Below are 13,801 nucleotides of genomic sequence, written 5' to 3'. Positions count from 1 at the left end.
GCTGTCTTTGATACCTGGTGTTAGAGCGCTGAACACGTCATCCCCCCCAGAGCGTTCACTCTTCAATAAATCAATTCAGTTAAACCAGAAAGTGACTCAGAAATCTGTGTTGAATTAATTTGTAAATCACTTTTTTAATTTAGACATTTTATACGGCAGATACTCGTGGGTATAGTGGGGAGGGAATTTCAAGTCGGACAGTTTCTCTTTTGAACCAAAGAGACAAATCAAGATGGGGGATGATGGCAGATGAATGCTGGGGCTCACTACCAGATAAAATCCAGTCCTATATGGGACTCGGAATGTCCCAGAAATGGCCACTGATTATAATGTGCCTTAAGCGGTGATGAACCCGAGAGTTTAAATTCCAATTTGATTCTCCCTTTGATAATAAACATTAGGATCCGCTTCAAAGCTCCCTGGAAGTAGCTCTCTGGTCATTTCTACCAAATGCACATGCTTGAGTCATCCACACCTGATGGCTGTGTACATGTTTTGCCCGTACATGGACAGCAGGAGACACAAGGAGCAGCATCCTGATGAACTCGATACCACCAGATTGGTGTTTGATTTGTTTGGGTTGTTTGGGCTGAAGAAGTGGCCTATATTAGGAGAGAGCTCAGGCTGAGATAAGATCAGGTTGGAAGGTTTTGAAGTCGGGATGGTGTGTCATCAGTAGCAGGAGAGTATTGATGGGAAGCCGTGGCAAAGAGGAATCTTTTTGCTGATCAGCTGCAATTAAGGGGCGTACGAGAAGCTTTCCCATCAGGTCAGCGGTGACTTTTTTGACGCCTGCAGATGTGTCACACTAACTTTTAACATTTACATTAGATGAAGTTACTGAGGGAATCCCGAAAAGGTATGTTTTTTGGGTGGGGTGTAGCTTTGAGGAGAGGACTGCTGGAAGGTGGTGGGATGTATGAGTTGTCACCTGCTCTTGCTTCTTGCTCTTATGTCTACGTGCAGCTTTTGAAATGATTAATGACTTGAAAAAGTCTGCAGGTTCTATCGCAAATAACTGAAACAGGCTCAATTTTACTATTGGATCGGTCTTCCAGTTTAATTGTGTAGGTTCTTGTGTATTTAAGATGGTATACGTACTGTACACTCAACAATTTTCTAAGTGCATTTGAGTCAAATGGTTTATCTTATCCACTTTTCCGGTATGTTGCTTCCAGTGTTAAATGTGAAGCCCAGTTTCTGCTAAGAACCAAATGTTATCCTGCTACCACTCTGAACTATGGTGCTGAACAAGGTAAACATTTTACTTGCTAAACAATAGCAAGGAAACAATATAAACAATATATTTAATGTGCACCTTAAAAAATGAGGAATTAGTCACAGATCTTGGATGTGTAATTTTCCCCTTTGTGTAAATTGTGTCCCCTTTATGGCCCCCTATTTAGACAAATCCTAGCTCCGAGCACCTCTATGTGTAAACAAAGCCTCACAGTGAAGCATGGCTGTGGCCTCTTCATCTCATCCTCCCAAACTGAGAGTTTGAATCTCTAGTGTCAGAATCACTTTGGTCACACCAGTGGTGAAACACAGGAGCAGCAGTGAGTGAGAGAGAGGAAAATAAGTGTGTCAGTGGGTCTTTCTGGGTATTGGTGTCACGTGTGGAGTGAGAAATTGCATAATGATGGGAGGAAGCTTGTGCAATGTTTTCAACAATGTGTATTTTATTATGTAAAGGGTTTTCATGTTACCTGTCGTGGCCTAGTTTATCAAGCTCCGCCTCCTCGGGGTCAGAGGACTCTGAAAAGTCAAGACCTCATCTCAGACACACACACAGAGACACACACAGGAGCACATGAGCTGGAGACAGAATACCACTGGGATTCTAACAGCTCGAATCCAGTGGCTGATGATTATCAAAGCCTGGAATCAGAAATGATCACAGTCAATTTCACAAAGATTAAACTCAGAAACGCTCCGCCGTCATAAATCTGTTTTAATAATTCTCATTTGAAGTACGGGGCTTTGCTACTTATAGCCTATTAAATCCACAGATCCCATGTGGTCCCCGGGGCCGTCAACACTTTCTGTACATACACCCCCGCAACACAACAAAGAGGCGGCGAGCTCTGGGGGGCGCCGCTCATCAAACTGTGCGCTTCGGCACAAGAATTGACCTGAGATTTATCGAACCTTCACAGGGCCGTTCAATTTCATTCTCTTGTATGGCTGCAGGGTCAAAGTGCCTCTGTGTGGCGAGGAATTACATTTCTGATGAGCTGTTCCTCCGGCTTCAACCGGCCATTATAGTCAGTCACTCCACAAGCTGTTTTTCGAAGAAGGCAAAAGTATGGCATGGCGATGTTTGTGTGTGTGTGTGTCTTGCACGTGATGACTGAATCAGTAACTCGTGTATGGAACCCTCTTGCTTTGATTCTTCAGGACAACACCCATGTAGGGTTTTTAATAATTTGGATACAAGTGATGAAACACCAGCAAAACAGTGGCACAGGGAATTGGGATGGCACACACACATACACACACGCTCCAGCATCATATCGATTTTGTCAATGAACTGAAAGGGCAAACATGAATCAGACAGGCGTGACTGCCTGCTCTTTTCCTGCTTGATTAAGCACCGTGTCACTCATTCTCCTTGATTCCATTTCATTCCGATGCTTTCGCTTTTTAACCGACGGTTGTTCTTCCGATCCGATCAGCGACGGCGGCGGTCTGTCTCTCAATCAGAGTCCCGAAGTCATCGCTCACGTGCTGAACGAAGCACCGACTCTAACCGTGCTGCCCTTGAAGCCGGGGACGCATGTCTCTGTCGTACAGTGACACTTCCGAATTACGCCAGCCTGCTGTCAGGACTAATAAAGCTCGGTAACAAAAGCAGCATCTGTCTGGTTGAACCTGAGCGAGGGCACTTCCTCAGGAGGGCGAGTGTGTGTGTGTGTGTGTGTGTGTGTGTCTGGCCGGTAACAACAAAAGATGAGAGCTTTGCTGAACCTCTTCACCCTCAAGCTATTTAAGAAATCCTTTATTAGTCCCTTAATGGGGACATTTGGAATGTTACAGCAATAGAAAGACATTCCATAAATAGCATGCAGTACTTGGGTGAAATAAATAGAAATATGCAACAATACATAGAAAAACTATTAATGTAATATAACCGGTATGTACAGTGTAAAGAAATACATCATGTTTCCAAATATGTTCAGTGAATGGATTGCACTTAACCATTTATATTGCACAGAATTAGTTTCATTATAAATGAATTGTCAAGTTATTGTGTCATTATATGAGTCAACAGAGTCTTTTTTATAGCTCTGGCTTTTAACCATCTGCTCTTTGTCTGTGCAGAATTTGACTCCAGACACTGGCTTTATGTTGACTTTAAAACTTTCTCTGACAGGAGTCTTTGCCAGCTTGCTGGGGTAAAAAAAAATATTTGGCAAGACTGTGAAACAAGAAATCCTGCTTAAGGCCAAGTGTGGTGAAGCTGCCTTCAGCCTTAAACTGAGCAAAGTTTCACATGAATTAACTTCTGTTCAAAACCATAGACTGTGAATTATCCCAAGACTCCAATTATCTCGAAATGAAGCCAAATTATCCCAGATGCCCCGGCTGCCATCTCGGAGCCAGTGCCGATTCAGGGGTGGAGCCACGGTATTGAGCTCCTGTTGATACAAGGTCTCGGCCAATCAGCTGACAGACACCACGTTTCACCCTCTTATTATGGAGAAATGCATTTGACATTAACTTTTTTTTTGTTTGGTCCACGTCCCATCCACTTACAAAAAAAAAAAGACTGCAAACTCACAAGACAGAGAAATCAAAGTTCGTCTCCAGTGAGGAAGATGATTTCACTTTTTTTATTTCATGTCAGGGTTTTTTTTCCTAAAGATGTGGAAATAGCAACAAAAAAACTTGAGAGCGGTAACCAAGACAACAGTAACAACACGAGTAGAGAGCCACCCAGGTCTCGAGTCCCTCTCTTACTCCCATTTGCCATGGACATTCGTCAGTCACATTTGAAAAGAGCCCTGGAAATGGCACAGTCTAGTTTTGCAGCCCCTGATTGAAACACAGTTTATGATAAAGAACCTTCGAAAGAAACAATGACAGAGTATTCAACAGTAAATATGTTGCCAGAATTTGGTGCATATATTGATAATCGAAACAATAAACTACTCATCCTTTTCACTTTGCCTCCCAACATGCTGAACTAAGATGTGAGCATGGCAGTGACTCTGTGTCTGCTCAGGAACTTGCTGTGCCGGCGTGTGTGTTTTCTTCTCGCAGCCTCGTTACTTGTCCCACTGCGTGAACTCAATCTTCTCTCTCGATGCACTTCCCGGGATCGTTTTTCTCTCCTGCTCAGTGGTCTCACACTGAGCTATTCTCCCGCACTCCGCCAGTTTTTCACGCCGGACCTCCCTAACGATGCCGGGCCGAGCCGCAGATAAACGAGGCACTTTTCACAGCTTCTCTGTTCAGTGATGTAATTGTTGCCACTCGTTTTCCTTTACAGCCCAGGTTTACTGAGGCCGTTTTCGACGTTGGGTTTCCTCTTCAGAAAAATGGCGTGAGACTTTTCTCTGCTATTATTTTTACCTGCAGCCGCGGCCTTGAAATTAGTGCTGGTTTGATTAACAAATGGTTTCCAGCACTCGGGGGCTCGTTCTGAACGCCGGCCGCTGCCGTCAAACCTCACACTGAATTTTTTAAGGAATAGCCGGGAGCGAGAGGGGAAGTGGTCTCGGGTGCTCCGAGGCGAACCTGCGAAACTGTTTCAGTTTAAAGCTCTCATACCCCAACGGCTCTGCTACATTCAGTATATACCATAACATGTCTTCCTGAGATGTGGTCATCTATTCTAACCTCTGATTGGACCACCTTTATTACAGGGGGCAGGACACGCTTTGGTTTGACGATGCGTTCAGAGGAGTATGACAAATGATGAGATGTCAAATTACATCCTGAAGTGAGGTCACAGGCGCCTTATCGTATTTCAGAAACCGTCTTTGACACTGATGACCTCCCACGTGCAGGAGGAAACTTGTTAATAAGTCATGTGACACACTGCACTACTTTTACATGACTGATGGTGACATGGTGACTACAGTCTGACTGGGTTGGTCAATAATACAGAAACATTAGTATCAGCATTAATGTTTTGCAGATCTGAAATTTTATTTTACAGACTTAATTTAATTTAGTTTACATTTTACCAAAAATATATATATATTTCAGAAGAACAAGTTCAATATATATTTGGTTGTATTCAGTTTACTTTATACTTTCACTTTTAAGTTATGACACTTTTAAATCTGCCTATTTCATCTCCTGCTGCCTGATGCAGATTTTAACTCGCAGCCCAAGTTGTTGTCCTGAAGAACAAACCACGAGCTGTAGCCTCGTGTCTATATTTAATAAACCCTGCCCGCTTGCATGTTCCCCCCCCCCCAGAATGCACTGAGGCTTGACTTAGTTGTCTAAGACCTAATGCTGTATTTCCCAGGTTACCCTCAGATTGTCCACAAGGGCGGCGTGCGAGCTCGACTCATGAGGCTCTTTCCGTGGTCCACGACCAAAAAGCCGTCGTCCATTAATGAAAGCAAGTGGTGATGACTTTGGTTCTTATTTAAGATGCTTTTACTTTCTGTTGCATTTCCTGGTACCTGGGGGAGGTTATACACTCAGTATAGGATTTAGTCACACATGCACAAGCTGAACATCAATTTTAGAAATCCTTTAAAAAATAAGCTCTTGTTTTTGTTGTCTGGAAATGTGAAATGAAGGGTTATTGCTTTTTCTTTTGTCATTTTGCAGAAAGCATTAGCCCCACAGCAGCAGGTGAATTACGGTATCTTGGCTGTGGGCCACAATAACACCCTTTGGTGCTAATGTGGCATTTAAACGCTGTGTCACACCTCAGGTACATGAGATGTCGACAAGTCTAACTCTGCACTCCGGGGTCACACAGCGTTCAGCTGTCCTCCGTCAAGAAGAGACTCTCTGTCTGGGGTCTCAAAAACACTAAATGTTGTATTTGGTGTTTAGAGGAAAGGGCCATTCTGAGGTTTTGTTGGGTTTTGTGTGGTGACATAATCAAATAGAAGGATTTTGAATAGAGTTGTTTGTTTTCCTTATCTCTCTGTGATAACTGCAGGGCTAATGAGATGTCTCTAATCCCAGCCTTTAAAAAAAAATGAGATTTGCTATTTCAACTTGAAGCATCATGCTCACACCTGACCTTCCTCCTCCTCCTCCTCTTCTTCAGACAGCGTTGAAGATGAGCTTGAGCTATCCGCAGTCCGCCATCGCCCCGAGGGCCTGGAGCAGCTCGAGGCCCAGACCCGCTTCTCCCGCAAGGAGCTGCAGATCCTTTACCGAGGCTTCAAGAACGTAAGTGACACACACACACGGCCTCGGGCACCATTTATAATAAACACCTCCTGTGGGCGTTGTTCTCCGCTGGACACCTCTCTCCCTCTGGGACACAAAAATATCTTGTTTGGCTTTGATATTATTTGACTTAATCCACTGGAGCCTCCTCAAACAACTCCCCTTCCCCCTGAGCTCTCATTGCTATTACGCTTCCACTTTCTGCTTGTGTGGCATTAAGATAAAATGCTGTTTTGCTGAGTCGTCTGCATCTTGCACAAAAAGATGTTATCAAGGCGAATCGTGCTCACCTCAGCAAAACAGGTATTCCTGTACATTGTTCACCGTGCCGGGGGTAATTAGGCCGTACAGCACCCCGGACCGTTCCAGGAAGATAAGTGACGAGCGATCGGGTTCACGTCCTGTGATACTCCCACGAGGCCTCAGTTTCCTGTTGAGCCTGCACTGTGCTCCAGCCACGTCCCTGCAAACCCCATTAGTCTGCATCCACCTGAGACGAAGAGGTAAGAGGTGCGCTGATGAGGCCTTTAATTCCTGGCCCACACTTTGCCAGTCTCTGTGTAAAGATGAGGGAGTGGTTAGTTCACATGTTTATATATACCCTTCAATCTGTTTTTGGCCACATGCATGTGCAGCTCTGTGGATCTTCATCACTTTGGTGAAGCCGGAGCTTCTCAACAACTACAGGATGGATTTACGTGAAACTTCCTACTTAGACGTTCATGGTCCTGAGAGGATGAAGCCCTAATGGCTGTAGCGCCACCATCAGGCCAAGCGTTTAACTTGTCCATTGAAATATCTCAATAATAATAATTATAGTAATGGGCCTAATTTGTACAACACAAGTGCTGGTACAACAAGCAATTCAGATACAAAAGATGAGAGTGAATAAATAGGAAATTAAAAAACCTAACATTTAAGATAAATGCTTAATAATAAACTAGAACAGCTCTCAGTAGAGAACGCACATCCACCAAGGCCCAACAGTCCCAGCCCCTCATGCCACCATATGTTTAATTAGATGATAAATCAGAGGGGGAAAAGTTCCTTGATCCTCCTTAAATATATTTTAGGCATTATTTCAAAATCTGTGGAATAGTTTTTGTGTGATCGTGCCAACTAACAAACAAGAGAACAAAACATCCTTGAGGAGGTAATGCTGCGTGCTAGAATTAGTAACTGGCTTTCGTTGAGGGTTGAGAGGGGATTTAAAAGATGTCAGTGATTCTGCAAGAGTCAGGTCCTCAGTCGAGGTCTTGAATCGAGACTCAGGACTGAGCAGAGCTGCATCCAGGCTCAGAGCGGAGGAGCAATTCTGCAGATGCGTTTGCCGTCCAATGAAGTTTGATGCAGGTGTTCCGAGTTCTCCTCAGGATGAATTGTACGAAACTTTGGTTCAATTCAAAGTTACTTATCTCTTCTGTGTAATAAGACGGACGGCGAGGAGCCAGAAGTCCAGATTGGACCAAAAAAACAGTCACTGCTCTTAAGTTGCAGCCACTAAAAAAGCTTTTGTCCATCAGACGTCCGTAATGCAGCTAATTTTGCCAGGGTCAAAAGGCTCATCTCTGCCTCGGCCCAACGAAGTGACACTGACAGTAAGGAGAGGCTTTTAAGGCCAGCCAGACTAATTGAAGCTGGCATCGGTCCCATGATGAGAAACCTGCTCCTTCATCCTTCCCGTCCAAGGTTTTCTATTCAAATCAAATGGCTCGAAAGCAAGTGGCAGGCCAAGGTAGTTTGTCTCGACAACAAAGTTCACAAGTCATTTCCTCGTAGCGCAGGCGGAGCTTTGTCTCAGATCCGCAATATATCCAGAACAAGCCCTCCGCCTCCGGGTGTTGCTCTTCAGGTGGTATTAGAGCAAAGGTCAGACAGAATCTAATGTTTCATAAAATCCTTGACCCTCGACTACAGGAAATAACACGGTGATATCTTCCTGTCTGGCTGAATCTGCTGGGCTTTCACTGGGGCATCTCTTCAGGCCTGAGGATTAAGATCTCACACTCTTTCTCTCAGTGGTGATGCCTCTGCTCACAGGTTCCTTTCATCCCCCCCACTGCTCTGCTTATTGCTACATCGTCCCATGAAGTCTCATGAAGAAATGTCACGTCCTACTGGTTTTGCACTTCACAGATTGAATGTGTGATTTAATTGTAATGGCTGAGCCAATATTAAAACCATATCAAATGAATACAAATATATTTTCTGACCCCCCGCGATGACATTACCACTAAATAATGTGCAAAATATAATATCATACGAGGGCAAGTGGAAGACTGCAGCTTAATTTGTTTATTACCTTATAACGATACCTTATATTATTCCAGTTGATTTTTATTCTTCATTTAGGAGTGTTTAAATAAAGGTATAGATTTAAAACAATACACATAAAATGTAAGATAAATTATAGAAAATGTACTATGTAATAATATCTTTATTTTACTGCACCTCTTAAAACATTAAAAGAAATGCAAAAACGTATAAAAGAATACAAAAAGTTTTTTAAGATGGATTAGGCGTCTCAACTTCCTCCCATTATTTAAAGTCTTTTAAAAATTTGAAATTTGCTTATTTTAATGATTATATGCCCCTACTAAGATAATTGTATTTGTTTATCTGCGCTTCACTGATGCAGACAACAAAACATATTTCCCAAAAGCTTGATAATAAAGGACAGTGTGTGACTGGGGTCCTGATTTCCAGCTTTTCCTTTCCCCCGGTGCAACCGTCACACGTTTATCAAGTGAGTGCAAACTGTGTTTTATCCGGTGGCCTTGCTCTCGATTGAAAAACAGCCTCGGGCGCCGATGTCACCATGAGGCTGACAAGAGGAGATAAACTACAATTAGATGAATTGTGCCGTCGGTGTGAGGTCTGCTTCAACAATCACCAAACATTTTTTACTGCCCTTTAATTTTTCCTTCAAATTTGTGAGGATGACTTAACGAGGTTAGAGGATCGCTTGGAACAAAGCCATTGGTTTATTGCTGTCCCGCTTCATCAGTGGGTTATTAGGGTTGACAGCTGTAATTGCCCATCTGTGTTTAGACACACACACGCACGCACACACACACACACAGGCAGGCGTGCACTGACTCCACAAGTGAAGAGAAACGATCTCTCTCCTCATTTCCCTTGCCTCGTTACACTATGTTTCCTCGCACTGGTTTAACAAAAGGTTGACTGCTAATTAACAGAAGCTCTGCTAAACAAAAAAAAAGTGGTTTGTTTCACGTACAATGCTGCGGATAAAACTTTATACTTTGAGAAGAGATATCATTTGATATTCCCTCCCAGTGCTGACATCTGTGCACTGTCTGCTGGAATAACACATTTGAAAGTTCTGCTCTCTGTTTGATGAATGCAAAGCTTCAGGCGGGACGTGATTTGCTCAGTTTATCATTCGGCAAAGGAGTCTGCGCCCTAAATCCAGCACATAATCCCCCCCCCCTTTGAATGTGTAATATTCAAACACCCGTGCACAGATTAAACAAATGAGAATTGTGTTCAAAATTTTGAATAATTACAAACAATGGAGCCTTGGGACATTTCCATCAGACTCGGCTGATTTTTGTGTTTTTACCCCAATTACCAAGTGATGGGATGCAAGATGGAGAGTGAGTCTAATTAGCAAATGTGAGGAAGCTTAAAATGAAAAGCGTCAGAGGAGCAATAAGCAGCCTGCACATGCTCTATTGTGTTCCCCAATCTGGCAATGCTAATTTGTTAATATTATAATAATGCTGTTTCATGATGTCTTCATCATTTATACTTTGTAAAGACAAATGATTGGTTAATCTCTTAAGGCTTTAATTCCATTGGTTGCAAAAGTTTACTCATAAAGAAACTTTCTGACTTCATTGTCATTTTAATAAATATTAATATTACATCACTAAAAACTCCTGGTTTATTTCATTTTATTGCAGAAATTAATATCACCTTAAAAGTGTTAATGTCGAACTACACCCTTATGCATTAGAACATACTGTACTGCAAAATTAGTACTGTATATTGCATTCATCATAAAAAATTAATGAATAATAAAAGAAGGCAGACTGATGGTTTTGGAAAATTATTAAAAACATTTCAATGAAGAGCAGCACAGTCCCCGGACTTCCACCTGGGGATGCTGGTGATTTTTTTTAAGGGAAATAATTTCATTAATTTAGATAAACTGGGCTGTATTTTAAATAAAAATCGGCTCTGTTTTTATGAGTTATAGCTTTTTGCGTTGAAGGTTAGATTTCAAGCAGGAGCTTCATATTTGATATACAGACATGACAGTGGTGAACGAGACCCTTACAACGTAATATACCACAAAATGTTCAAATCAGGAATTTCAAACAGATTGCATCGTTCAAGCCAGAAATCGTCAGCTCAGCAGGAGATTTTTTTTCTTTCTGCATCACTTATGTCCGTTATTAATTATGAAGACAACTTAAACTTCATCTAATCACTTGTGTTTTTGTAACTTCCCCCGAAAATTCCAGACCTCAGCTCACCCAACAATATGTGCGAGGGTGTGTGTGTGTGTGTGTGCGAGAAAACAGAAGCTTCGTGGGACTCGTGCTTCCTCTTAGCAGGAAACATAAGGCGCCTGTTTGAAGCAAGACAACAAGGTTTCATCTTTGTTTTCTCACACCTTCAGCTCCGGTTCTGATCAGCCAGGAAACACCTTCTGGTCCAGGAATCGTCTAAATGAGTGAAGCGTTTCCCTTCTCCTGCTAGATTCAGTATCACGGCTGCAGCCTTGCAAACACACAGAAACTCAACCTGCACGACAACCTGCCTTCACCACCACGCCGGTCTGAGCAAGGTCGTCCACCCTGTCTTTGGACGGCACTTTTCTCTGAAAGGACACAAAGCCAGTGTTGCATAAGAGCGTCACAGTCATTTCCATTCGATGCTGCCAGGCAACCACAAGTGGGAGACTTTCACTGACTGTGGACACGATATCCGTCCAGGCAGTTTTAATAAAAACCAAACAAACTTGATTCAGTTACAGATATAAATACTGACAAAAGTAATGTCTCGAGTGAAATTTTTTCCTCTGGACCTGAATATTTATTTAAAAATTCAAAAAAATTACATAAATTCTTCTCCCCTTATCAAGAATATACGAATTTAACGATTTAACATTTTAGCTACGGGCCTCAATATCTCTCCTTCTACAGGGAAATCAGACTTTTCAGTAAAGTTTGTGCACAAGTTTCAGTTCCACTTGTGTAATTTGTATATCGGAGGTGTGATTGCCACATGTTAAACTCCGATTCGAAGCAAAGACTCAAGGGAAGCATTAACACAGACGCTGACGACCTGTTTGATTCTGCTCTGTCTTGCAGGAATGTCCCAGCGGAGTCGTCAACGAAGACACGTTCAAAGTCATCTACTCGCAGTTCTTCCCACAAGGAGGTTTGTTGCCCGTCTTTTTCTTTTCTTCCCGCTCGTTCATCTGCTTCTTATCTCCTCTGTGCCGGACCGACACACACATACACACACACACTCCCATCAAGTGCTGAAGTACTTGATAGTTAAAGTTCCATCAAAGGAAACACAGGGACAGTGGGAGACACGGGGAAGAAAGCGGCGTTTATCTACAGTGTGATGCTGAGGGTTCCTTCACTGTTGGTTCTCATCAGTATGCAAAGATTCCACCCGAGGAGCCGGACAGAAAGCAGTGGGAGGCTTTGATATATCTGTTGGGAAAGAGGTTCAGGCAGACCAGTGCGTGTAATGGCTCGGCACATCGGGAAAAATGATCTGAGGATGGTTTATAGAAAAAGCTACAAAAGTTATCCTTGCAGCTGTGGAGGTGTAACGTCAGCTTTATGGTAGATTTGTTTCTGAACTCGACTTGTGTGTGTTTGTTCTCCTCACAGACGCCTCCACGTACGCACATTTCCTGTTCAATGCATTTGACACGGATCACAACGGCAATGTTAGTTTTGAGGTGAGTGGATTGTTTTCATATTCTCTCTGTCTATCTAGTAATTTCCACGACAGTCTGTCTGTATGTGGAACGTATACCACGAGAACCCTTCATCTGATCCGCTTCAACTTTAGTTTGTGTCATTAACATTACGGTAGTATAGCATTAAATAACAGTTACATAACCAAGTGATAATAGTTTTAATAATATCCTCTATAACACTGTACCATCTTAAAATTTCTACACCAATATAAAATGAAGGTTTAGCTGATTTTCCATTTAATTTTCTCCAAAGTTTCTACAGTAAAATCTCTTGAAACTTGATGTGCAGACAGTGATGGTCACAATGCACAAGAGTGAGGTGAAAATATTGTGTCACCTAGCTTCTAACTAACTTCTAACCTCTCACTTTGTACATAACGTCCAGCACACAGACAATAAAGTTCCGGAGCATTGATAAAGACCAAGCAGTCAGGTTTACATCGAGCTCAGGACTGGTATTTATTCATTTAAAGGTACTAGGATGAATGCGAGTTAACTCATTCCTTCAGGATTAGGCCCAGAGATAAGAAACTAACCCCACTATTATCCAGAATTTGTCTTTGTTGGACATTTCAACAATTTCAAGAGAGGTCACCTCTGTCCAGCGTCTCAAAACATGACAGTTTTACCACCGCCTCATTATATAACCTGCTAACCACAATCCCTTTAATTCAACCCGAGCGCGTCGACTTGAGAAGCCGTCAACACCTAATGAATATTCACAAGGGCCGAGTTTTTGCTTACACAAACAGAAAACTTGTCGTTACTTCACTAACTAATGTCTGTTCAAAAGGGCCGGGGATCCCCCCCCGAAGGAGAAGGCAACATTACGAGACGGCTAATAATGTGAATAATGAGTTATTCTAATTTACAGCGTCGGCTCTCTTGCTGTTTCATCATTTGGCTCTCATGAATACTTGTCAAAATGTATGATGGGTTCCGCATATTGTTGTGACTCTGTGATTTTATTCCATCTGCAAAGTGCTGCTTTTATAAATGTGTGTATTTCACCCGTCGCTGCAGGATTTCGTCATGGGCCTCTCCATCCTCTTGCGAGGAACCGTCCAGGAAAAACTCAACTGGGCTTTCAACCTCTACGATATCAACAAAGACGGATACATCACCAAAGAGGTTTGTGTCATCGCACACTGGTGATAAGAGGTGGCTCCTTATACGGGCGTGATTAAGAATGTGTTTGTTGTAAGAGGCTTGAGCCAGAAATGCACTTAGATTTCACTCTGGTGGTTTGTATCAGATACACGTTTGAGATCTCTGCCTTCATCCCATGGGGAAATTTATATTTTAACAATCAATCAATCCATCAATCAAATTTTATTTTGTTTATTTCTCCAGACCCGACAATAAACTGTACATTATTATTGATGATTCTTAATTAAATTTTAATTTATTGAGTGGAACGAATGTCCTGTTCTTCATCTTAATTTCTTTTCCAGT

At 42.4% G+C, this 13,801-nt stretch overlaps 1 protein-coding gene across 3 annotated transcripts in view; it reads left to right on the top strand.

Moving 5' to 3' along the window:
• The window catches only part of kcnip4a (potassium voltage-gated channel interacting protein 4a), a 104,878-nt gene that overhangs the window by 90,093 nt on the left and 984 nt on the right, over positions 1-13,801 (top strand). For all 3 annotated transcript variants that reach the window (XM_061066283.1, XM_061066285.1, XM_061066284.1), the window contains exons 2-5: positions 6,248-6,372; positions 11,718-11,787; positions 12,255-12,325; positions 13,370-13,477. In XM_061066283.1, the coding sequence (XP_060922266.1) occupies positions 6,248-6,372; positions 11,718-11,787; positions 12,255-12,325; positions 13,370-13,477 (374 nt within the window). The remainder of the gene's footprint in view (positions 1-6,247; positions 6,373-11,717; positions 11,788-12,254; positions 12,326-13,369; positions 13,478-13,801) is intronic.

The sequence above is a fragment of the Limanda limanda genome, chromosome 22 (assembly GCF_963576545.1).
Source record: "Limanda limanda chromosome 22, fLimLim1.1, whole genome shotgun sequence".
In the NCBI taxonomy this organism is placed as follows: domain Eukaryota; kingdom Metazoa; phylum Chordata; class Actinopteri; order Pleuronectiformes; family Pleuronectidae; genus Limanda; species Limanda limanda.
The sequence above is the reverse complement of the archived record's forward strand: the minus strand, read 5'-3'. Positions and strand labels throughout refer to the sequence as shown.